This window comes from Tachypleus tridentatus, chromosome 10 (assembly GCF_004210375.1).
Source record: "Tachypleus tridentatus isolate NWPU-2018 chromosome 10, ASM421037v1, whole genome shotgun sequence".
NCBI classification, from domain to species: domain Eukaryota; kingdom Metazoa; phylum Arthropoda; class Merostomata; order Xiphosura; family Limulidae; genus Tachypleus; species Tachypleus tridentatus.
The window spans coordinates 65,530,314-65,555,640 of NC_134834.1; the positions used below are offsets into that span (position 1 = coordinate 65,530,314).

Here is a 25,327-nt window from a genome sequence, read left to right on the forward strand (position 1 = left end):
GAATAGTGGGATTGACCGTCAAATTATAACACCCCCATGGCTGAAAGGGCGAACATGTTTGGTGTCATGGAGATTCGAACCTGCGACCCTCAGATTACGATTTTCAGGGAAAAGGAGAGAGAAACAATATGTAGTATTGGTATGGTTGTTTAATATGTTATTTGTGGGTTATCCAAAGAATAATACTTCCATTCAAAAAAATATTTTTCTAATAAATGAAAATTTAGTATATCGTATGATAAGGATTCGTTAATTAGATTGTCAGCTGCTTGTTATTCAGCGAATCATAATTAATTTGACATAAAACGAATAACAAAATACAGAAAATTTGTGTTACTTAACTCAAAATGCAGCTGTTTAATCAATTAATGCAATGATGTTTTTTTTGTTGGTCTGGCATGACAACGTGGTAAGTACGCTTGACTTATAACATGCTCGCCCTTTCGTGGGGGCTTTATAATGTGTCGGTGAATCCCACTGTTCGTTGTTAAAAAAGTAGCCCAAGACTTGGCGATGGGTGGTGATGACTAGCTGCCTTCCATCTAGTCTTACACTGTTAAATTAGGGACGGCTAGCGCAAATAGCCTCGCGTAGCTTTGCGCGAAATTGAAAACAAACAAGCTAATGTTTTGTCAATCACATAACACTACTCTTCACTTACACAATAACATACCCTGTTTTGGTGTTTTACCATTTTGTTAAACAGGAAAAAAGAAATACATAATACATACCTTACACATTTCAACCACGCAACCAAGAAATAAAAGCATTTTCTCGATCTCCACTTGGAACGTCATTAAATACCATTATTAGTGAGCAACAACTTTGTATACGAGAACAAGTGAAATTTATTTGTTCGTATCTATTTGATTTCTATTTCCGTAACCACAAAGCTTACCAAACACTATGAGCAAGCTTTAAAAGGGTTACAAACAAATAGATAAATATTCTTTTTCTCAACATTACTGACGTAAGTTTGATTTTTGAGGTTAAGCACAAAGCTACACAGTAGACTATTTGTTCTCTGTCCACCACGGCCATCTAAATCTGATTTCTAGCGTTGTAAGTCCACATAGATACCGTTGCGTCATTGGAGAGCATTGACGTAAGAATAGTTAATTGTTTTTCTTTAATAGTTTCCACTTTTCTCTTATAAATCTAGATACAATTTGCATATTATAGGAAATAATTAAGGAGATTCTGGACAATATCTCTCTATTAAAAACAACAAAAGACACACAGATGTGTATTTGAACTATGAACCATCACTTGCCCTTGCAAATCTGGTGTTGCCTTTTACTGACTAATGTATATTAAGAAATGTACTTTTTTGCTTTACAGAAAATAAAAAGAAGGAATATAACAAACTACCCATACGTTTAACTGTAATTGAACGTTAGGATACAACTTTATTGATATAACAAACTACCCATACGTTTAACTGTAATTAAACGTTAGGATCCAACTTTACTGATATAACAAACTACCCATACTTTTAACTGTAATTAAACGTTAGGATACAACTTTACTGATATAACAAACTACCCATACGTTTAACTGTAATTAAACGTTAGGATACAACTTTACTGATATAACAAACTACCCATACTTTTAACTGTAATTAAACGTTAGGATACAACTTTACTGATATAACAAACTACCCATACTTTTAACTGTAATTAAACGTTAGGATACAACTTTACTGATATAACAAACTACCCATACTTTTAACTGTAATTAAACGTCAGGATACGACTTTACTGATATAACAAACTACCCATACTTTTAACTGTAATTAAACGTTAGGATACGACTTTACTGGAAGCAATTTCAAAAAACATATACATGTTAAAAAATTCAAAATCTTTTCTTTTTTTACAACTTTTAAACTTTTTGTTTGTAATTCTTCTTTTACACTTTCTCTCATTTTTTACTTTTATTTTCCAGTCTGCCGACTTTGAACAAACCCTTACAACGTGATATGAAAAAATGTTAAAATAGAAATGTGATAATACGTTTACAAATCTAAAACCTCTGATTTTCAAAGTATCTCACAGATATTCAGTATGTTCAAAACCGAGAGACCGTTTAAACTGTTTATTTAAAACACGTGCGTATTAGTATCAATTTCATATAATCCCTGAAAGAGGCAATTTAAAACTTTGAAGTTTAGGCAAAACAGTGCATGTTAAGTTGACAGCAAAATAGGTACGTGATAAGAGAGAAGCACCTGGTATGCGTTATCGGAAGTGGTTGCCATTTCCGGTTTAACGAATATTCTAGTGAATAGTAAAGCGAGGTTTTTAAATGGGTGTAGGATGGCTTCCGGAAATATGCCATAGTTGCTGACGTGGCTTGTTCCCACGGTCTAATCTTGCATTTATAGTGTTGAATAAAGAACACAAACGACAAACACTGAAAGACATATCTTAGAAGTTTTTTACTTCATAATGGTACAGATAAGGATGTCTGAGTATTATATGATCAGCTATGAAATTTCGCGTAAATTTTAATTCCTACAGAAATTACTCTAGCGAGAAAGGAGAAATATTGTTTGTTTTGTTTTTTTGAATTTCGCGCAAAGCTGCTCGAGGGCTATCTGCTCTAGCCGTTCCTAATTTAGCAGTGTAAGACTAGAGGGAAAGCAGCTAGTCATCACCACCCACCGCCAACTCTTGGGCTACTCTTTTACCAACGAATAGTGGAATTGACCGTCACATTATAACGCCCCCACGGCTGAAAGGGCGAGCATGTTTTGGTGTGACTGGGATTCGAACCCGCGACCCTCGGATTACGAGTCCAACGCTTAGCCATGAGAAAGAAAATAAGTTGCACACGTTTGTAAAACTTGTTTAAAACCATACAGAAAGTTTAGTTTCGAAAAAACAAAAACGCTTATAACTCTAATAATTGTTATTGTTTGTTATTAAGCACAAAACTACAGAAAGGGCTATTTGCACTCTTCTCACCACGGGTATCGAAACGCAGTTTCTAGTAATATAAGTCCGCAAACACACCACTGTGCCACCTGGGGACAACTCTCATAATTATTCTCAAAAGTGAGCTTTACATACAAATAGTATGTTGCCTAAAATTAAAACGCTCATATGGTAATCAAATAATAACTTTTTGTCATTTAGATAAATAGACATCAATACCCAAATTTTGCCATTGTGATATTTTCAGACAAAACCGATTTTCTCAAAACTATTACAAAGGTAAACCCGCACATAACAAAAGATTAGATAAAAGGATATGGGGATCTTTATTATAACAAACACGTGTTGTGTACCTACGCAAACAAATAATAGTTCTTTCTACCAGGCAATGTTTAGCTCCACAGGTTTCTCTATATCTTGAAGCCCCCCGCTAGTACAGCGGTAAGTCTAGGGATTTACATCGCTAAAATCAGCGGTTCGATTCCCCTCTGTGGGCTCAGCAGATATCCCGATGTTGCTTTGCTATAAGAAACACACAATATCTTGGATTAAACTTTCGTACAACTAAAATCCGTCGTTCATGAAATAAGTCTTCACTTGATGATCACCAAGTAGGCTAAGCTGGCTGAAGAAAGTGTACCTAAATAAATGTTTTTTTTTTGTCAAGCCGACAGCTCCACCTCGTAACCTTTATTCCCTTACAACTTTGACTGACTTGTACATTTAGTTAACGTCTTAATCGGTCAGGAAAGGGTATTATACTGTCATCACTGGAATTTTTTCTCGGACGGAAGAGACACCACCTTTTACAGAGAGCAAAGAAATGAAGCAAGTAAAACAAGGCAATTTTAACGACTTTCTGGACGATGTGTTGGCACCATGACTAAATAACCAAAATTACTGTATTACAAAAGTACGTAGAAAACATATGATATGCCAGCACATCGCACAGTCAAGAGTTATTTTTCACGTTACATAATTGAATTTAGAAGTTAATTGAATGTCGATATGTATGAAATTTATTATATTTGCCAACATGATTGATACACACAATTTTCTTTCTTAAAACAAATATATTTTAGTATACGAACAACAATACAGTTTATAATAACGATAATTACAAATAATGATTTATATGCAAAAGGCTTAGAAAATTATAAACTATACTGAGTCTTCTATCTGGTCGGAAACAGAATATTTTATCGAAGGTTCATGAGGTGTGAATACCATGTTGATATTGTTACAGTTCGTTTAATGGCTATCCTCACACCGTTTAGAAGCTCACTTTTTTCCGAGGAAGATATCTAATGTCCTCGTAAAAACACTAGCATCTGAAGTTCTTTCACTGAAGTTAAACTGTTTGTAATGTTCGAAATCTACACGCGTTCCTGGTCAAATACCTGTAGTTTTTCTATTAATAGGCGTTTGCTACAATTATGGTTTCCGAAGCTTTACGATGTACTGACTGTAGCGATCCAACCGTATTATTAAACTGTCTCTTAGCGCGTCGATTGAAACCTTTAGGCGAAGTTCCCGAAGGTTCAGGGGGTAACAACGTAAAACATATATTGTTGATTCTTACAGTCGAGTATCTTCTAAAGATTTAGAGAATAGTCGGGATTTTTGCGATACACATTACATGCATTTCTAAATATATATAAAGTGAAACAAACATAGATATTAAAATACAAATACATTAGTGAATCCGACACTACCAACGAAGGACGAAGTAGCAAGAAAACGCCCACAAAACTAAAACAAAATTGAAGGTATCTCTTCATGCAGTCAGTGAGCTTTCATAATATATTTGGTGAAGATCTAATAATCAGTGATGACAAGAAAACCCAGTTGTAGGGTAAAATATATATGTAAAAACGGCGGGTTTGGGTTGAGAAAATTTTTTTTATGTAGAGGAGCGAACAACGTTTCGACCCTCCTCGGTCATCCTCAGGTTCACAAAGAAAGAAAAAGGTAACTGACCGATAGCTGACCACATGTTTGAAGGGTGTTGTGTAACTGAGTGTAGGAATGTAGAGGGCGTGCTTAGATGTTTGATTGTATTTATTAATATAGGTATAAAAGTGTTCCTTTGTATTGGTATATTTTGGGATTGAGTTGTTGTATAAGTAAGGCTTATTTAATTTTGAGTTTGTTTCTTTATTTAGTATTTGGGTGTTTTTATGGTTATGTTGTGTTCATTTGATTAGCAGTGTTTGAAAATGTGTGAAAGTGACTTTTTATGTTCTTTGAATCTGGTTTCCATTTTTCTAGTTGTTTCTCCAATATAGGAGCCCGGCATGGCCAAGCGTGTTAAGGCGTGTGACTCGTAATCTGAGGGTCGCGAGTTCGCATCCCTGTCGCGCCAAACATGCTCGCCCTCCCAGCCGTGGGGGCGTTATAATGTAACGGTCAATCCCACTATTCGTTGGTAAAAGAGTAGCCCAAGAGTTGGCGGTGGATGGTGATGACTAGCTGCCTTCCCTCTAGTCTTACATTGCTAAATTAGGGACGGCTAGCACAGATATCCCTCGAGTAGCTTTGTGCGAAATTCCAAAACAAGCAAACAAACAAACCAATATAGAAGCCGTGGCAATTATCACATTGTATTTTATAAAAATGTTGGTGTGATGTTTGTCAGTGTAGTTTATACATAGTATAGACCTTAGTTTTGTGCCTGGTTTTTGAATAAATTTGGTATTAACTGGAATATATTTTGTTACTAGTTTTTGCCAAATGTTATTTATTTTTCTGCTGATGTCGGGAATATATGGTATGCAGCAGTATATGTTTTAGTGATTTTTTTATTTGTTAGATATATTTACTTTTGTTGGTTGATTTTGCTTTCTGTCAAGGTGTGTGCGTATAATGTTTTCTACGGTTTGTGGAGGAAACTTATTGATGTTGATGAAATATTGTTTTATTTTGTCTAATTCATAGTTAATTTTATCTGGTGAAAATAGTTTTATGGCTGTGTTTATTTGATTTCTTAGTATGTTGAGTTTTCGTTTTGTTTCATGTGCTGAGTCCCAAGGAATGTATAGTCCAGTATGGGTGATTTTTCGGTGGATTTCTGCTTTAAATTGTGTGTCGGTTCTTGTAATTTTGAGGTTAAGAAATGATATTTGATTGCTTTCTTCCTGTTCACATATGAAGTTAATGTTGGGATCTATAGAGTTAATATGATTGAAAAAATTAAGTGTGTGTTCTGTAAATCTGAATCCCGCAACCGTGTCATCTACATATCTGTACCAGTATAGTGGTGGATGTAATGCAGTGTTAATTGCTTGTGTTTCAACTTGTGTCATAAAAATATTGGCTACAACTGGTGAAACTGGGCTGCCCATGCTTAGGCCATTTGTTTGTATATAGTTGTGGTTGTTGAACATGAAGTTTGTCTTCATCGTGGTGAATTCTATAAGGGTTGCTAATTGGTTGCTGGGAATATCTATTGATGGGTTAGGGTCTCGGATATAGAGTTCTAAGGCTATCTTGCAGGCTTCAGCGGTTGGGACTTCTGTAAAGATCGATATAACATCGAAACTGGCCATTAAGGCTTTATGATTAAGCTGATTAAGATTAGACTTGAAATTAAAAGAGTCTTTGATGAATGAGCTGACTGATGTTACATATTTGGAGAATGCCCATGCAATGTATTTACCAAGATTGCTGTTCGCTCCTCTACATAAAAAAAAATTCTCAACCCAAACCAGCCGTTTTTACATATATACTGGTGAAGATCTATCCAAATCGTGCGAAGTAGTTACATGGACATGCGACAGACAATTAAAAGATGGTACTATTATATTTATATAGACGCAAAATGAAATTTGGAGTGTGGAAGTACATACGACGTCACGAAATGCGTAAGGACCATATGGATCCATATACAGAGTACCGTGTATTGAAAAGTGAAAGTTATTTGGGGAATGAATCTGTCATCTTTTTAAAGCCACGACTCAGACAGTTATGATTATGTATTAGAGTTTTGTGTGTGAATTTTTTACAGACTTTTATAGTACCGAGACCATAATCCTGTTGCGTCTTAATGTTTGTCCCTGATACCTAAGTTTGGAAAGCGTCCCTAGATATTGCGAGCCATGATGTCTGTTCGAGCATTTATCTATTTCCCGTTTGAAAAACCGTGCATGCAAGCAAAGTACAACATTCACTTTGGAAATGACGGTTTGTTTTGAATTTCGCGCAAAGCTACACGAGGCTATCTACGCTAGCTGTCCCTAATTTAGCAGAATAAGGTTAGAGGGAAGGCAGCTAATCATCACAACCAACAGTAAACTCTTGGGCTACTCTTTTTTTCCGACAAATAATGTGATTGACCGTCACTTTATAACGCCGCCATGACTGAAAGGGCACGTTTGGTGTGATGGGGATTTGAACTCGCGATATTCAGATTACGAGTCGAGTAATCGAGGCGGCCTTGAAATGAAGGAAGAATAGACATAAATAATGTTGATGCCAAATTATATTTCGCATTCAGGATATTTTACACTAAGTTATTAGTGGCATGAATGAAGTGCTCAACCACTACTTTTTGTGGTGAACGGTATACGTTGGACTGTTGGTTTCAACACAATTAAACCTTTAAAAGTCCATGAAATAATTTGAATTAGTAAATTAGCTTAAACTTTTCTGTCACTGGGGACCAGTACGTTTGCTTGTACCAGATAAGTCGATAAGCAATTTTTAATCAGATCATTCGTTTCAAATTATCTTTTGTACTATAGATGGCTGTTACGTTTTGTGGAATAGGTTTAACCTTGAAGTTGTTGAGATGCCCCGCACGGCCATCAGGTTCGTTCAGAATTCTAAGTACCTAACCTCATACGAGAGTAGTCTAGAGAAGTCATTTAACTATTTTAATCACCTTAAATACATAGCGCTGCTTTTAAAGTTGATAAATTTGTGCATTCAAATACAACATACCACAACTAAAACAATCTGTATGCAAAGCGCGACTTTTCCCATAGTTTTATATTATTTGGCTTTAGTTTCTGTTCATACATATTTAAAATAACCTCTCTGTATCAAGTGTCTGGGATATCAATATGTTTGCGTCTCTTCTTTGTAGATCAGTAAAAGAAGAAAGGTTTTCTATCGATAGTGAAATAGATTTTTAATTCAAAAAAAATTTCAATGATTGAAGTTTAAGATTGTAATTTTTCACATCCTATATTTCAGCACAAAGCTACACAATGGGCTACCGGCGCTCTGCCCCCACAGGTATCGAAACCCGAGTTTTAGCTTTGTAAGTCCGCAGACATATTGCTGAGCTACTGGGGGGCGATATACGTTAAGTAGAAAGTAGTTATACATTCACGTCTCTATTGTTGACAAGTGATATTCATTCTTTATGGAAGTAGATACGAAAATAAAACTTTAAATTGAAACTCTAGGAAAACCTTTATTTTTCGTTGAAATGCAAACACTTTTCATTAATTTTATAAATTATTGAAAGTATTTTATACGTATATAGAGTGCGAAAAATGCAAAAACTTGACTCGATATATATAAGAAAAATACTAAATACTAAGTCGATATGAATAAGAATATTATGTGAACATACTGTTGCTGATTGCTAGAATTAAATAATATTTACGTATGTAAATACTAGATGGCAGCATTTATAACAATCAAAACATTCAATTTTTGAGTAATTTGTTGGCAAGGTAGTATAAATACGTTGAGCATTTTTCTAGAGTTCGTTCTGAATTAGTTCCTGCGAGAAACAAGCACAATATTTATTAAATGTTCGACCTATTTCAGGGATTTTATATTTTATGATTGAAATATGTAAGTGTCTTAAATGCTTAAGATAAGCAGTAATTCACATGTGCGATCTTATTATGGTTGAATTGGTCGGTCATTGACAAATTCTCTTCTGGGCTGTTTGTCGCGTATCACGGAAGAATCATTCTCTGAATTACTGAACACCACCTTTGAAATTTACGCTATCTTCCACGGCTGCTTGTGTCATCAGTGCTAGTTTCGTGTACTCTCATACAGGTCCTATTCCAACGAGAGGTTTTCCTCTTTCGCAAGGACTAATTTCCACAAGCTGAAACTTTGATTGTTGGCTGATAGAAATCATAGCGTAAACTATCAACGCGTGACTCTATTCTGATGTAATTTGTTTTCATACAGTACAAGGAAAACTATTCCATAATGTTTGTATTTACAACCATTTTTATTTAGTTTTTACATAAATATTTGAAAACAACAAACAATTTGCGTTGCACTTAATATACAAACAGTGGTGTCTTAAACAAAACTGAAACTGAAACTGATTACTCTAACGGAAAACAAACAGAAACGTTTATATGGATATAAGTTTCAACACTTTCATGTGTTCTCTTCAATTTTCAACTTTACCATAATATTGGGCCTTAGCTTTATTTTACATTACTTATTGTTTACTTACTTACTAAGTAGTACCTTGGGTAACAGTAAATGTGTTTTTAAACACAGAAGAAGGCGAGATTATAAGTAATAATAACTAAATAATTTATAAACATTTTATTTTAAAAATACCGAAATCAATGTTACAGAGTTATGGGCTATAATTAGTTTATGCAATTGCTTTAGAAAAGTTTGTTTGTTTTTTGAATTTCGCACAAAGCTACACGAAGGCTATCGGTGCTAGCCATCCCTAATTTAGCAGTGTAAGACCATCACCTACCGCCAACTCTTGGGCTACTCTTTTACCAACGAATAGTGGGATTGACCGTCAAATTATAACAACTCCATGGCTGAAAGGATGATCATGTTTGGTGCGATCGGGATTCGAACCCGCGACCCTCAGATTACGCCTTAACCACCTGGCCATGCCTTGCCTCTTTAGAAAATTACGTCTATTCGAAGTGAAAGTACTCATTCTCATATTATTTCATATATTGTACAGCTTTAACACACAAAAGTAGTTTATGTCTGACTTCCTTTACATTTTCAGTCAAAAAATATGTAATTACTTCTTGTGTGGAGAAAAATTATCAAATTAGTGTGTGTGTGTTTTCTTATAGAAAAGTCACATTGGGCTATCTGTCGAGTCCATCAAGGGTAATTTAACCCCTGATTTTAGCGTTGTAAATCCGAAGACTTACCGATGTACCAGCGGAGACAGTACCAAAATAGAATAAGACCACATTTAGGTTGAACATAATCACGCCTATTGGTTACCTTCAAAATTTTCACTTCTTCTGTATGTTCTTTCTAACAGCCCAACATCTAACTATTGATTGTTGATATTTTACACACATATTCACTGGTATTTGGGGACGAGTCTATTCCAGGTTTTACTTTTGAATTGCAATGCTGATTTAAATCTACCATATTATATGCTTAACACGCCAATTTATGTTAGACATCACTATTATCTTTATGTTGCTCTTAAGGAAGGTAAGGAACGACTTCCACTTCGGTTGCTGCAAATTTTAATCTGTATTTGGTCTTAATATATATATATTAAAGAGCCAACCACAAAAGACAATGGTACAAGCGAATAGTTTGAGCGAACAATCATTTTTGGCGCTTGTATACGAATCAGATACATACAGAGTAATGAAAAGAGAATGAACAAACTCTAAACTTTTCAAGCTGACTGGTGTAAGCCAAAAATCGCGCCAAATTCTGCTTTTATAAAATTAATTGAAACAATGAAGTAAAAACTGATACGTTCAATAACTAGAGATTCTTTATATACATAGCAGTTTTTCCCTGATGGGTTAAGGGTAAGTTTCACAGTGGACAAAGAGCAGATAACCAGTCCATTGTTTAACTTTACGCTAAAAAGTAAACGTAAACATCAGTGTAATTGGTTGTAACGTTTGTCAGAAAAACAGAGCCATAGGCTTGAAAGAAACCCAGTACTAATTTTCATGTCTTCAGCGAAATTGTATTATTTTTGGTTACAAAGCTAATCAGTAATATATGTACGTGCATTCACTAGGTGACGGCACATTTACTATATAAATATTTTATGTTTAAATTTATATTGATTTTCATGAAAAATAAAAACGAGTCAAAACAAATATAAGAGAAAGATATTTTAACATTTTATTCTATGGATAAATATTTAATTGGATTAACATTTCTCACCCACAATATCCCGTCTACGGTAAATGTGAAGGATTATAACGGCAGACATAGCACACCATCAAATATTTCATTAAATTTAAATGCTTATTTCAAATAATGAAATGCAAATACAGGTTTTGTTGGTTTCAATTACCGTAATGCAAACTGTAAAATTGTAGACATTTGAAACTGTTAACAAATAATCTATATCTAAGAATCACAATCTCTGTTTGTTTATTCGTCTGTCGCGTTCACTGCGCAGGTCATAGTTCCCTCATGTGAAGATGTGCAAAACGAAAAATTTTCGTTGATACATACACGCATATATCGTCTGACGAATAAAGAATGTTATCATTGACACATTACAGGAGTAACTTTTACGCAGGCTTGACATTTTTGGGTAAACTAGAGTTAACATTTAATTTAGAATATAGCATTATGGGCCTCTTTAGTTATAAATAATTAACCATACATCTACTAATACTTCATGCACTTAATTTCACATACAAAAGAAACGTACACAGAAGTAGAATTTCGTGTGTGAAAAAGCAAACAGTAGGCCCAGCCTATAAAATTATGTTGTATACAATAAAATAAATCATGTGAAACGAGTAACGCTTACATTTTAATATTTACTGTGTAAAATGAGATTAAAGTCAAGTCAGCGAATGTCTTTTATTCTTCCTTTGTTTTTGTGCTGATGGTTTAACACTTGAAACTGGATTTTTTATTCCTTTTGATACATTATAAAGTACAGTATTGCATTTTGTTTGTAGTATATTTCATACATCAATGTCATAACGTGAATACGGAATCATATTAATAAAAATATATTAAATTTACATTAAAGGGAATTCAACATAATATTACATACATATTTAAGTGCGAAAATTTAATATTTGAAAGAGGATGACGGGTGATAGAGGTAGGCTCATCCTATTTGCCAGAATGAATATTCATAGGTCTATAAGATAAATATTCTTTATACGGATCCTCTTTCTCTTGGCCAGTGAAGGAAAAACAAAAGTACATCGTTCGTAATGAAGTCCTGATTTAAGAGGTTCGTAGTTTATTTTCTTGGTCAAGTGGTTAGGACGCTCGACTCCCAATCTAAGGAACGCTGATTCAAATCCCTGTCACACCATACCTTTCAGCCGTGGGACGTTATAATGCGATAGTAATTCTACTATTTGTTGATAAAAGAGTAGTCCAAGAGTTCGCCGGGGGTGGCGATGACTAGCTGCCTTCCCTCTAGTCTTACACTGCTAAATTAGTGATGGCTAACCCAGATACCTCTCGTGTAGCTTTACGCAAAATTCAAACCAAAACCCTCATGTTGTAGCGTGTTAAAAAAATTTGTTCTCGAACAAAATGCTTTTCAATAGTCTAGTGAAAACGGTCACTCACTTCAGAAGCTGTACCCCATCATGGAAAACGTAAATTATGCTTGTATATACTACCTTCTCACACATCGTTACGATACAAAAATTATTTGTAACAAACAAGGAATTTAGTACAAAACTACACAAGGTTTACTTGAGTAAACGTTTTATACACACGCAGCGAACTTTTCTTATCTAACAGTGGGATTTGACCGTCACATTAACACACGTGAATGACCCAAATTTTGGCGTACGTTGTTCCAAAAATATTTCTACAACCACGAGCCTTAAATTCACTGTGTCCTTCAACATTTCTTTTTTTCACGACACGGCACGGCCAGGTGATTAAGGCGCTCGACTCTTAATCCGAGGGCCGCGGGTTCGAATACCCGTCACATCAGACATGCTCCCCTTGGGAGCGTTATAATTTGACGGTTAATCCCACTATTTAATGGTAAAAGAGTAGCCCAAGAGTTGGCTGTGGGTGGTGATGACTAGCTGCTTTCCCTCTAGTCTTACACTGCTAAATTAGGGACGGCTAGCGCAGATAGCCCCCGTGTAGCTTTGTGCGAAATTCAAAAACAAACAAACAAATCTTGAAGATCGTTGCGGAATGAAACACTGTCAGTGTATTTTCGCTGAACAAACATTTTCTCTCTCAATATCGATATTTGGTCGTTAAAGGCCTAGGAGGGTCAGGTGTATTTTATCTTTTTATCCTTTAAACCTACATTGATAACTCAATGTTGCTGGAAAAATACTGCGAGTCGAAATGCGATTGGTTTATTGGTACAGAAGGAAGCAATGCCGAGGGTTTAAGTTGTTATATATTATTCACGTTTAAAATATTGAAAATCACAACAATATTCAATGAAGGCGTATTTTTACCTTGAGATTTATTTACTCAGACTGGATGATGAATAATGAAAATGTAAGTTCTTCCCAGTTAATTTCTGTAAAGTTGACTGTGTGGGCGGAACATTCAATGATCTACACAAATGACTATTTTATTTGTTATGATCAAACAAACAAACAAACAAAAATTAAACATTTGTTTATCTTTATCCCAACACGAAACAGCAATTATGAAAGCTATCGAGGTTCAAAACCTTGACATATAATTTAAGCACTTTACTTATTTGGTGTGATATACCTAACGTGTATGAAGAAATTTAATTGAGTAAACGAAAGAAAAATAATTTCTTCGGGTAAAACGTTTTTCATTTAATGCTTTATTTTACAGGAATAGCTGACCAGAAACGACAAATTTGCAGAACCAAATACAATTATGCAATATGAAAATTGTAAATAACACAACACGCCGTATAAAAATAACAGAAACAACCACAACGTAAATACAAACGTAAAATCACAAATCATCTGTTTATCTTTTATTTGGATGAAAGACAAAATTAACTCTGTTTTTAACAAGATGTTAGATGGTGGGATATTCAGGTTTTCAAGGCACAGTTTGATTAGGTTTTAAAATCTCAAAACATATCTATCACAAATATTTTGATGCACTGTATGATATATTGAAATAATAACTTCACAAAAATTAAGTTAAACCAAAAAGTTTGAAAATCACAGTTGTTAACGCCTCGTGAAAGTATAATAAAATTTGGCTGTGAATCATGAAGACATTTGGTCCAGAAGTTTTAAAATTTCGTAAATGTAACAAAGTATTTAAAATAATATAATTTTCTGCAAAACCATTTTAAAAATTAAGCCTTAACATACAAATAATTAAGAATTCTTCGGTCATCAATTTGTTATAAACTGGTTGTCAAAATAACTGATTGTTTTTCTAAGTGGGAATGCCAAACCCAAACAAATATTTTCAAAATAAACTAAATTACAGCTTTAAAAACTGGTAAAGAAGCATGACCTATTCTCTTCAGTCACGTTTTTATTTGCGAAATTATTGAAAAACAATTATTCTTAATCTATTTACCAGTGGTGTGGATACAAATTGCCACCTATAAACAGCAAATGAAAACAAACATGAAAGACTTTTTTTTCTTTCTTTTCTATTAAAATTATGACTATCAAATTCTACAACCACAATAACATAGTTAAATCCTATAAATCAGAAAACTAATACCCTCAACAAATATTACTGAATTTCTAACATTTTTAACTAAACAACAACACCATGAAAAAACCCCAAAAGACAAAAAACTTTTTTTAAATGCATACATTACAACAGTGACTGATTCCTTAGAGAATTGTAATAAAAATCACTCAAGATTAAAGATTTATACAAAATGATATAATAATTTAGAGTAAATGACATGCTTTTATATCAACATTAGCAAATAACTATTAGACATTTTTCATTCACAGGCTTTAGACAAGACATTTCAGTGGAGTTAGAGACATAAAACTGAATTTTTTGCCTTTGAAAACATTTTTAGAAATTTCAGGAGGTTTATATACAGATTTAAAGAAAATTGAATCAAAATGTAAATTATAAAAACAAAATATAAAGCAATTACATGACTATTTAAAATTGTTGCTCCCCTTTGAATAAGCATTTAAAGTAATTTTCATGATTTTTTAAAAATCTAGGTTAAATATAAAATTTAAAGGTCGTTACACAAAAACCTTCAACAACAACTAAAAACTGTTGATATAGAATAATCTCGTTTTACAAAATGTGGCAGTGATTTTGCAAAATTTATAATTTAATCTATAACTATTTAAGTAACAGTTATAATTCAAATTTCAGAAAAAGTTAAAATAAATAAGTCTTTTGTAAGGTCCAAACAAAACCTTGTTACTGTTTCAGTTTTGTTCCAACTGGTTCAGAATTACTCAAAAAGAAAAAGAAAAATGTCTGATAAAAATTCTAGGCACTAAAAATATGAAAGAATGTTTAAAAAACTTCATTTTACAACTTTATAATTAACAATTAAAATATGCAAATACAAAACATTTATAGACAATACTGACATTACTTTTGAATGAATGTAGCTTCACATCATTTTCATTGTACTTCTAATTTTAGTTGTTATCAAAAAGAGCATAAAAAACATAATATAAAACTTTTTACCATGATTACCATAAATCAAAATAATAAAAATCTACTGCAAACAACAACACTCTGAATTTTTAAACCAAATACCCAACAATTACTGAGCAATAACAAACATGTAATGCTCATGATCCAATTCTTAATTATGATAAACACTACAGCTCTTTTACCAATATCTGTTTTATAGGAGTATCCACCTTATATGCATTTTCTAATTAAAACCAAAGTGAGTGGGCAAGCACAAATGGTTAACAAACATGAAAGATGAGCTGTGTAAAATAACAGTAATAACATTGTCACATTTCCTAATATGGATCTAACTCAATATTTTGATGAATTACTATTTCCATAACATGAAATATTTCAAACAGTTCTTATGAAACAAGAAAAAGATAAAGAAAAATTACTCTGTGAAAAACCAGGTTTGTCAATGGCAGAGATACATAAAAAATTACTTATAAGTAAGAGCACCTTGGAATAAAAAACATAAAAACAATATTGTTTGTACTGGAGATTATAAGATCTGATGAGTGACTAGCAATGCCAACCATGTGAGCTTAATGGCAGTGTATCACACAGTGGGTTCTAGCTAACCAGAAAGCAGTGTAACTAAGAGCTCTTGTTTTTTTTATCATCATACACACAAAAAAAAATTAAATTTTATCTGTAAAAAACAAATTTATGAATTTTCTTCAAAGAACACAGTAACTGAATTAAATATTTTTGTAAAACTGGAAGAAAACTTCCTTCCAATTTCAATTATGGCAGTGGCTTTCACTTACGTAAATACTTTCCTTTCATTTGGCAGTGGATAATATACTCAAATAATGGATGGAAGTTACTGAAGATTTGGACTAATTATTCATCCATATGTCTTGAAGATATTTATTAAAATAATTTTTACAAAGTTTTAAAAATCACAAACTAAAGCAGATGTAAAACCAGGATTCTTGACTTAATTTTGCAATAAATGGAAATTATGTTAAATGTTTCTTAAGTTTGTGTGTCTACATTTAATGGCAGTTATATTGGTATACATTTCTAATTACAGATATATTGATTTAAGCAAATGAGAACAGCAGTTACAGAAACAGTGTATGAATTAATGTTGAGATTTTTGAGGCAGAAATTAAAAGCTTATCCAAACGTTGAGTAAAATTCTATATAATTATAAAATGTTGAGATCACAAACACGACTTGCATTAACAGGCAACATCAAAACCAATTTCCATAAGGGCCAGAAGTGATCATTTGAGGTTGACATAGGACTGTTATCCATCTCACTGTTATTTTAACATCTGAAGAACGTGTTACAACTGATAATACAGATTTTTCAGTCTCAGATTCACTTAACTCTGTCTTCTTAAAGTGAGAATTGAGTTTGTTCTTTTTTTGTGAAGATACATACTTTTCATTTAATAAACCTTCAAAACGCTTGGCTTCTATCTTTTTCTCCCATTCTGCTTCACCATGGTTTGGATAATTCAGATTTTTATGTTGATAGAGCACCATGCTAATTCGAGTAGGATCTTTTCGGTTTGGACATCGTAAACCAGTAGATGCATGGAGTTCATGTTTAGCACACTCAAACAGAACTGACCCATGAGTCAAAGCAATAGCAACTCCTCCAATCTCTTCATCTTCAAAATTAAACTCACTGTCTGACTTCAATAGATATATATCATTAAGATCTTCTTTAACAGGCACTAATGCCTTTTGATTCTCCATACTCACTGGACTAATATCCCCATTTGGGTCAGTAATGCCAACATTTTGCAAACTGTTCAAACAACTACTGGAGAAAGCACTTACATTCTTTGAAAAGGAAGGCAATTTTAATCCAGAAATTGCTAGTGGACAGGATTTGAAACTGTCAGAATTTTCTTGTTTAATATTAAAGTTTAATACTGAGCTATCTGTACTGGGTGCAACAACAAATCCTTGTGAGCTGCTACTTGAATCTTGTTGTTTGGACTGGTTATTGGTATGAAATGAGTTCATGTTCTGTATCTCTTCAACCTGAGCTTTTCCTATAATTAACTCCTTATCCCCTTCTTGTGATTCATCACTACTTAAAAAGACATTACTGAAGGAGGGAAGAAAGGAAGATAATTCAAAAGGATCTTCAGACAGATCATCAAAATCATCTGGGACCGGAGATAATCTTTGACTGTAAGGATTAGAAATTGGTATATTAATACTGTTTAACCTTTCATGTAAAACAGAACTAAATGGCACACCATGACTATCATCTGATGAGATCATTTGTTTTTTCTGTTTAAGCAAATCACTGGAAGATAAAGGGTATTTTGCAAAAGATTTATTCTGATGATATAATGGATATGTTCCAAGAGATGAACTAGGACTAGAATTTGAAAATTTCATTTTTGTGTTAACATTTTTACTGTTTTTCAACACACCAGCGATTTTTAAACTCTGTTTATTCATTTGGTCAACATAAAAGCTCATCTCAGCTTTTGTGGCTGATGAAGTTTTCATTGACGTTTTTGAGAAGAGATCCGACTTTGTTGTTGAATCCACAATCTTCTGCTGGATACCAGAAAAATAACTTTGAGTTCTTAATGTTGACAAAGAACAAGTACTATCACTATTATTCAAAAGAAAGTCTCCAATAACACTTTCATTTTTTTTTTGAAGTAAATCTGAAGAACTTTGGAAATTAAACTTTGTTTGAGTTTCTTCTGTTTCAATTTTAGAGAAATTACTTTCACAAACAGAATCAAAACTAGACATGTTTAACAGTATGTCATTTTCTTTGAAAGGTATCTCAGAAAGAGATTTAGAGTTCTTTACTTGTTTAGTGTTACAAATAGGCTTTGAGCTCAAAAAATCATAATTTAATTTTTCAGTATGATTTTTATTGAGTCTTCTGTCAAGGCCTTTTTCAGGATTATGTAAAAGAATTTCTGGTTTTGAAACAGTCATAAGTTTTGCCATCCTTGTACAATTTGGTAAAGTAGACGATGGCCATTCATTCTTTAAACCATTGTTTTTTAGTTGCTCTTGAGAGACTGATACGGTAGTTCCAGCAAAATTAAGAACACTAGATTCTTCAGTAGAATTATGACTTTCAGTTACAAAAACAGGATGTGATGAGTTGTTACATGACAAAGATAAAATATCATTATCATGAATGTTTGGAGCATTTCTTGCAGTTAAATGTTTTCTATGAAACATTTTTTCTTTTACTGAATCAACTGTACATTCAGTAACTGGGATTTTTCCATCTGAAGAAACAGAATGCAATTCAGAGGATTGATAACTTGTTGATTTTTTAATATCAGTTTTCACTGGATTCACATCACAAGAAAGTAATGGTGATGGCATGGATGTCGAGTAAGCATTCTTGAAACTGCTTACTTGAAATGGTACATGTTCACAGTCTGTGAAAAATGATGCAGGTGTTGGAAACTTCTTTATATTGTACTTTGGCTTTGTTGTGGAAATACATCCTTTATTACCTTGAAGTATAAATGGATGATTTCTATAATTTGGAGAAGGAGGGGGAGGCATGATAATCTGAGGGAGAGAAGAGTTTTCAGATGAGCTCTGGCTAAAAGGCATATGACAGAAGTTTTCATTCTTAGTTATTGGTAATTTTTTATCAGACCCTTCTTCACAAAAGGAAAATGATTTCTCACTGATAGAAGGTAATTTTTTGTGGTATAGATGATCTTGTGATAAGGAAATTTGCTGGCTATCAGACATCACACGGTATGAGCCCTGGTGAATTGTGAGCTTGCCATGAGCTTCATGCTTACTATTTATACTCTGAGTGTCTCTTGTAGTTTGAATAACTTCACCCAAAGATGACTTCCCACATACTGTATTTGGAATGTCTATTTTTGAGAAGCTCAAAGTCTGAGAAACACATGTTTGGTCACAAACTTCATGGACTTGAAAATTACAAGGATGATTTAGTGTAGTTGTTTGTTTCCCTTGATGTGATAGAGTGCACATAAACTTAGCATTGTGGTTTATGTAGGAGTTATCTTTAACCAAAGAAACAGCAGGCTGTGAAACCTGAGAGTAAGAATCAACAGAAACTGTAGGAAGCAACTCAAGTGCAGATGGTGAAGAAACCTTAGTCTGAGACATATCATGTGATTTGTATTTGTGACAAGATGATAATTTAGGTGACATGGGGTGAAGAATGTGAAATCTTGCATCATGAAAAGCATCAAATGAAGAAGTACTTGTTTGGGTAACATAAGGTGAAACTGTCATAATCTTTGGGCTCCTATCAAGGTTTAGGGAGCTTTCAATGGATAATGTTCTGGACTGATGGAAATAAGGTGTACTTAAAATGTGAACTGAATTATTTGCTTGTTCAGGTTTGGAAACAATTCCTTTCCATTCTTTATAGGATGATACAACTTGGTCTTGGCCTTGTTTAAGATCAGGACTTGCTCTTCTAGAAGACAATGAGCTTGCACTTGGATAAGATGAAACTGAAATGAAAGGACTGTGCCCCTGGATACTAAGAGGACTTTGTTGTTTAATACATGGAGGTATTTCATTTGGTAATATACATGGTGAAACAGATGAATACTGGACCTGATTTGGAGGTAGTGATCTTGTTTTCTCTGAAGACAGTTGTTTTATTTTATGCTGGACAGAGGATAAGAGAGAGCTTTTATTAGAACCAGGACTCATCCATCTAGGTGATGATGATGTACACTCTAAGGATGAAGAAATCATTTGATTTGGACAAAAAGGATTTGTTTGTTTAGAAAATTGGAGTTTGTTTCTTGGTAATGAACAAAGTTTTACGGCCACATCCAGACAACAATTATTAAAATTAGGAGAAACACATGCATGATTGGACAGCAGTGATGTATTATTTTGTACAGAATATAGTTGTGTAGATTGATCTTGAATTTGGTTACCTTCATAAGTAGAATCTGGCTGTGTTTCACTGTGAGTTTTTTCTTCCCATTGTGTTTTGAGAGGCTTTATATTCTGACCTGAAGAATGAGAATAACTCATCATTCTGTTTGGTGAATAGTTTTCACTTTCTTTAGTTTGACTTTGGAAATCAATAAAAGTTGTTGTTTGATTTGGTGGTGAAAACTTTAAAAATGGCAATACTGATGATTTTAGGTCATGTACATAAAATAAAGTTTTATGTTCAGAAGATGAAAACTGTTTTTGCTGCACATATGATGATGACTCCAACATATTTTGAGCATGATGATTTATAGAAGAGTTTACCTGCAGAGGAGTTGGTGTTACTCTTTCTTGGGTGATTGGTGATAAAAGTGAAGTTTCAGTTTCAGGATCAGAACAAGAAGTTTGTTTTTTGTTTTTTATCTGAAATGAAAAAGGAATGCTTAGGTTGTTAGGTTCTGATAGAGAATCTAGTTTTAATGATAAACTATTTCCTTGCTGCTGTGATAATAATGGAAGTGACATTTGGTAGTGGTTTAGAATGAGTGATGATGGGATCTCCTTTAAATTTGGGTGCAATAGTGTATCGTATGCATTTGTTAATTTGCATCCTTCAAGTTTAAGAGGAGGAATTTTCTGTTGAGAAGATTGGAATGTTTCTGTTTGTTGTGGTGCACTGTAATGATGTGAAATTTTATTGTTGGAAGAAGTTAGAGTTTGGGATATACAGAGTTCTGTGCAAGATGGGAAAGGATTATTTGGTATATTCTGTAAGATTTTAGGACTTAAGACAATGCTAGGATTAGGTATAGGACATGAATGAGCAGGTGATGAAGAGGTACTTTGCTGATGTGCATAAGGTGTGATGGATTGATCCATGAAATATTTAGAAGTGCTATGTGGATTAAACTGTTCAAACAGTGGAGTTCTTTTTCCCAAACACGGCAATTTGTCCTGGGTTAAAACATTGATTGTTTTAGAAGGGCTTACTTGGTTAGAAGATGTAGCAACATTATTTCTTTGTTCACAAGGTGAAGAAAACTGAGGTAGGACATGTAGAGGATTTTCAGAAGAACTCATCTGCTTAAAAGAATAAGGAGACTTTTGTTCCATACTGGGCAAGTTCTTTGAAAATTGAAAATGATCTGAGGAACAAATTGCTTGCTTAGAAGAGAAAGATGTTTCTCCAGCAGAAGTGAAAGATAATATGGATGAATTAGTACACAAATTGAGATTAGAAGTAGTTTTATCTGTCATTTTTCTCAAATAATGTATTTGGGGTCGTTTTGAGCTTGGGGTTAATATTAAGGGATGTTCACCTTTAATGCTGGAATTGTGAAAATTATAATAGCGTACAGTTGCAGATTCACCACATGCAGGAGAGACTTGTGAATCTTTTAAAGAGATAGGCTGAGAATTCCTATCATTTAATGGTGTTACAGCTAACTGTTCTTGAAATATTTTGTGATTCATGGGTTGATGAGAAATATTTGATGAGTAATTAAGATTTAGAGGTTCTTGTTGAAATGGACCAGGAGTAAAATGGGTAGAGACAAAAGAAGTGGTTTCTGATCCCTGTTTGTTTGGAGCTTGGTAGTTGCCAGAGGTTAAGGGTGGATTGTTGATTTTGGATAAAGAACCCTGAATGTAATTGGAGGAGGATACTAAATTGCTTATTGTAGGCTGTTTACTTTCAGTTTCTTCAAGTTTACGATGGTATAAAACTGGAGAGAATAAACTTGAACAACCATTGTCAAATGTAATGGCATCACTTCCATGAGCAAAAGATATGTGGGAAGAGCTTAATTTAGAGGCAGTTTTGGACAAGTCTTCACTAACTACCAGCTCAACAGAATTTTGTAAAGGCTGGCTATTTTTACAATGAGGTTTATTGTACATTTTAGCTGCAGTTACAGAAGGGACAAATTGTTTAGTAGGTGGCTCACAAAAAAGGTTATTTTCCTTTTGTAATTTTTCCTCAGTAGTCAAATGGTAATTAATTTCAGGCATAGTTCTCTTTTGTGAAGAGCCACTAGGTAATACTAGTTGGTTCTGGCATACACCTCTATCCTGTGGCAAACAAAGAAGGTAACTGGAATCCTCAAATTTTGTTACATGTAAATCAGTATAAGCTGAACAGATAACACTACCAGGATGATCAAAAACTTTGTTCAAGTCTTCTTTCTTTGAATTTAAAATTTCATTTGAAATTTTTGGCTCAGATTTTTGCTTTGTTTCCATGACTGATGGGTCATAATCCTCCCTTACACAACCATGACTGCATTTGTCTATTTTCTGCTTAACATTTTGATTGAATATTTCCTTAGTAATGTAATAATTCAATTTACCTGGTTGAGTTTGATGTTGAGAATCAGTACTTTTATTAGTAGAAAACATAGTTTTTTCTCTGTTGAAATTTTGAGAGTTTTCAACCTTCATGGATTTCATTGTGGGGGTATGACCATTTTCCCTGATGTCCCACATAGAATGGTTATCACTGAACTCTGTACTGGTAGATATATATTGGCCCTCAGGTGCTGAATGTAAGACACATGGTGTGGCAGTGTCAACTAAGGATGAGGTATAATGATTAATTTGTGTACTCACAGGTTGGTTCTGAAGTGCTGAATGTTGGACAGATGAAGTGGCAGTGTTATCAAACGAATTCTTAAAATACAAGTTTGGGATATTATTAGCTAATTTAACCAATTGTTTGTCCTTGGCATAATCAACTGGAAATGACATCTTTTCTAAATTATCCATTGCTGCCAGTGAATTAAAAACAACACTATCAGATTTCTTTTGTGCTTTACCATGGCTCCTTTTCTTCTCCTTTAATGAAAAAACCTTTGAAGGTTCAGTCTTGCACTTCTTTTTTCTTCCCCTCATCTTGCAAGGTCCTAGTGGATTATTTCTTATTTTCAACTGAACTGGATATTTTTGAAGAACTTCAATTGATCCAGCTTTAAACTAGAGCAAAGAAAAGAAACACAGACACTCACAATAAATTTTATTATTGAGAGTGAAATGAAAGGGATTCTAAACAATTACAAACAATGGTGCAGTAACATTTGTTTAAAAAAAATCACTGAAAAATAATTACTCAGGAATTTCATGATAAGTTGATCAAAGTTCTGTAATTATCATTATAGTTCAGTCTTAAGCTTCCGAAGACAACTATATTATGGGTCAAAACAATGATATTAAACTAGTTCTCATCACCCAAGTTAAGCAGAAAAATGGTTAGAGGTTTTCTATGTAACTGGTATAAACTATGAGCCTGAAATTAAATTTTGAATTTTGATCTTTATATTAGGTTGTCCAGAAATAAGTATTGGAATTCTCACGATGACATTTAGAAGCTGAATATTGAGTTGGTTTAATCCAATCTTTGTCGCTTACATGGTGTCTTAATTCTCTGCAATTCCAACTCTACTCAGAGTAAGTTTTTCAACCCCCAAAGCAGCATAGACAAGGAGGACTTTCATCTGATTTTCCTCTAGGACTTCAAACTTGGATGAAAAGCTACAAAAACGACAAGGAACATGAACCAAGCATTTGGCCATGGATCTGTTACTGAACGTACAGTTTATTGTTGGTTTCAAAGGTTTTGACATGGAAGACCATGAAGGTCATGAAAGAGAGTCATCCTTAGATGAAAACACATTAAGGGAAGAAGTTGAGATAGACCCTCGCACAATAGTATGTGAGCTTGCAGAAAAGCTAGGCACAAGCAAATAAGGCATTGCCAACCACCCGAGTGTGATTAGAAAGAAAAAAAGTTGGATAAGTGGATTCCATATGAGCTGACTGAAGATCAATAAAATTGGCATTATGAAAGCTGCTACTGCAGAACCGAAATAATCCATTTCTTGAACAGAGGGTGAAATGCAATGAAAAGTGAATTATGTATGACAATTTGAAATGATCTGCACAATAATTTGATTGCAAAACAGGCCCAAAGCCCAAGTTTCACCAAAGAAAGGACATCGTGACTGTATAGTGGACTGTGGCTAGCATCATTCACTACAACTTTTTGAATCCAGGGGAAACAATCACAGCAGACAAATACTGTCAAGAACTGGCCAAAATGCATTAAAAGTTGTGTGAGAAACAATCAGTTCTGATCAACTGAAGGGGCCATATTCTTTTTCATGACAATGCTCATCTCCATATGTTAAGAATGATGCTCCAAAAATTGAACAAATTAGGAAGCGAGGTTCTGCCTTATCCACCTAATCCCCAGGCCTTTCCCCTACAGATTATCATTTTTTGAAATACTTTGAACAATAAACACTTTCAAAAACCAGGCAACTGCAAGAGAAGCTTTCAGGGAGTTTATTGACCATAGAAACTTTGATTTCTACAGCAAGAGCATAAACGACATTGTTACACCTTGGCAAAAGTGTGTTGAAGCAAATAGTGCTTACTTAAAAGCATGTTTTACAATACTGGTTTATACTCTTACAAACTTTGCAGTTCAAAAACAACATTTATTTCTGGACAACCTAATATTTAGACAATTTTAAAGCAAAAATAAAACAAACAAAAACGATTTATGGATAGCACTCAGGGTGAATCTGTGAATACTATCATATTTTTCAAAGAAATTACGACATTTAAAAGTTACTTGTGACACGAGACATTTTGGTAAAAATTAGTAATCCTTGTTCTTATGCAATTATGAATTAAGTTTGATGATTTTAGTGGTTTATATAGTCCCTCAGAAAGAAAAAGTAAGTTACATTCTTTTTCAAGTTTTGCTCCAACCAGTTTGCATATTTTGTTGGTTGATATATTTCTAAGATATGTAGCTTCCCATAAGATACTTTTGTTCACATTTTCCTGTGGCCAAGGTTCGTGGGTTCTGTTGGCTGAAATAATTCTGAGTTATATAGATATTTACATTTTTGTTATTATTCTATTTAAGAACAAGAATATTTTAAATAATGTTTGTCAAGTGTAGCTTC

General features: G+C 33.7%; 1 protein-coding gene across 5 annotated transcripts in view; it reads right to left on the minus strand.

Moving 5' to 3' along the window:
- Nucleotides 1–13,395: 13,395 nt before the first annotated feature.
- LOC143229470 (uncharacterized) overlaps nucleotides 13,396–25,327 on the minus strand; it is a 103,022-nt gene continuing 91,090 nt past the window's right edge. For 3 of the 5 annotated variants that reach the window (XM_076461836.1, XM_076461834.1, XM_076461837.1), the window contains exon 9: nucleotides 13,396–23,327. In XM_076461836.1, coding sequence (XP_076317951.1) covers nucleotides 16,662–23,327 — 6,666 coding nt within the window. In that variant the 3' untranslated portion in view covers nucleotides 13,396–16,661. The remainder of the gene's footprint in view (nucleotides 23,328–25,327) is intronic. The other 2 variants (XM_076461833.1, XM_076461832.1) reach the window with 2 other exon arrangements.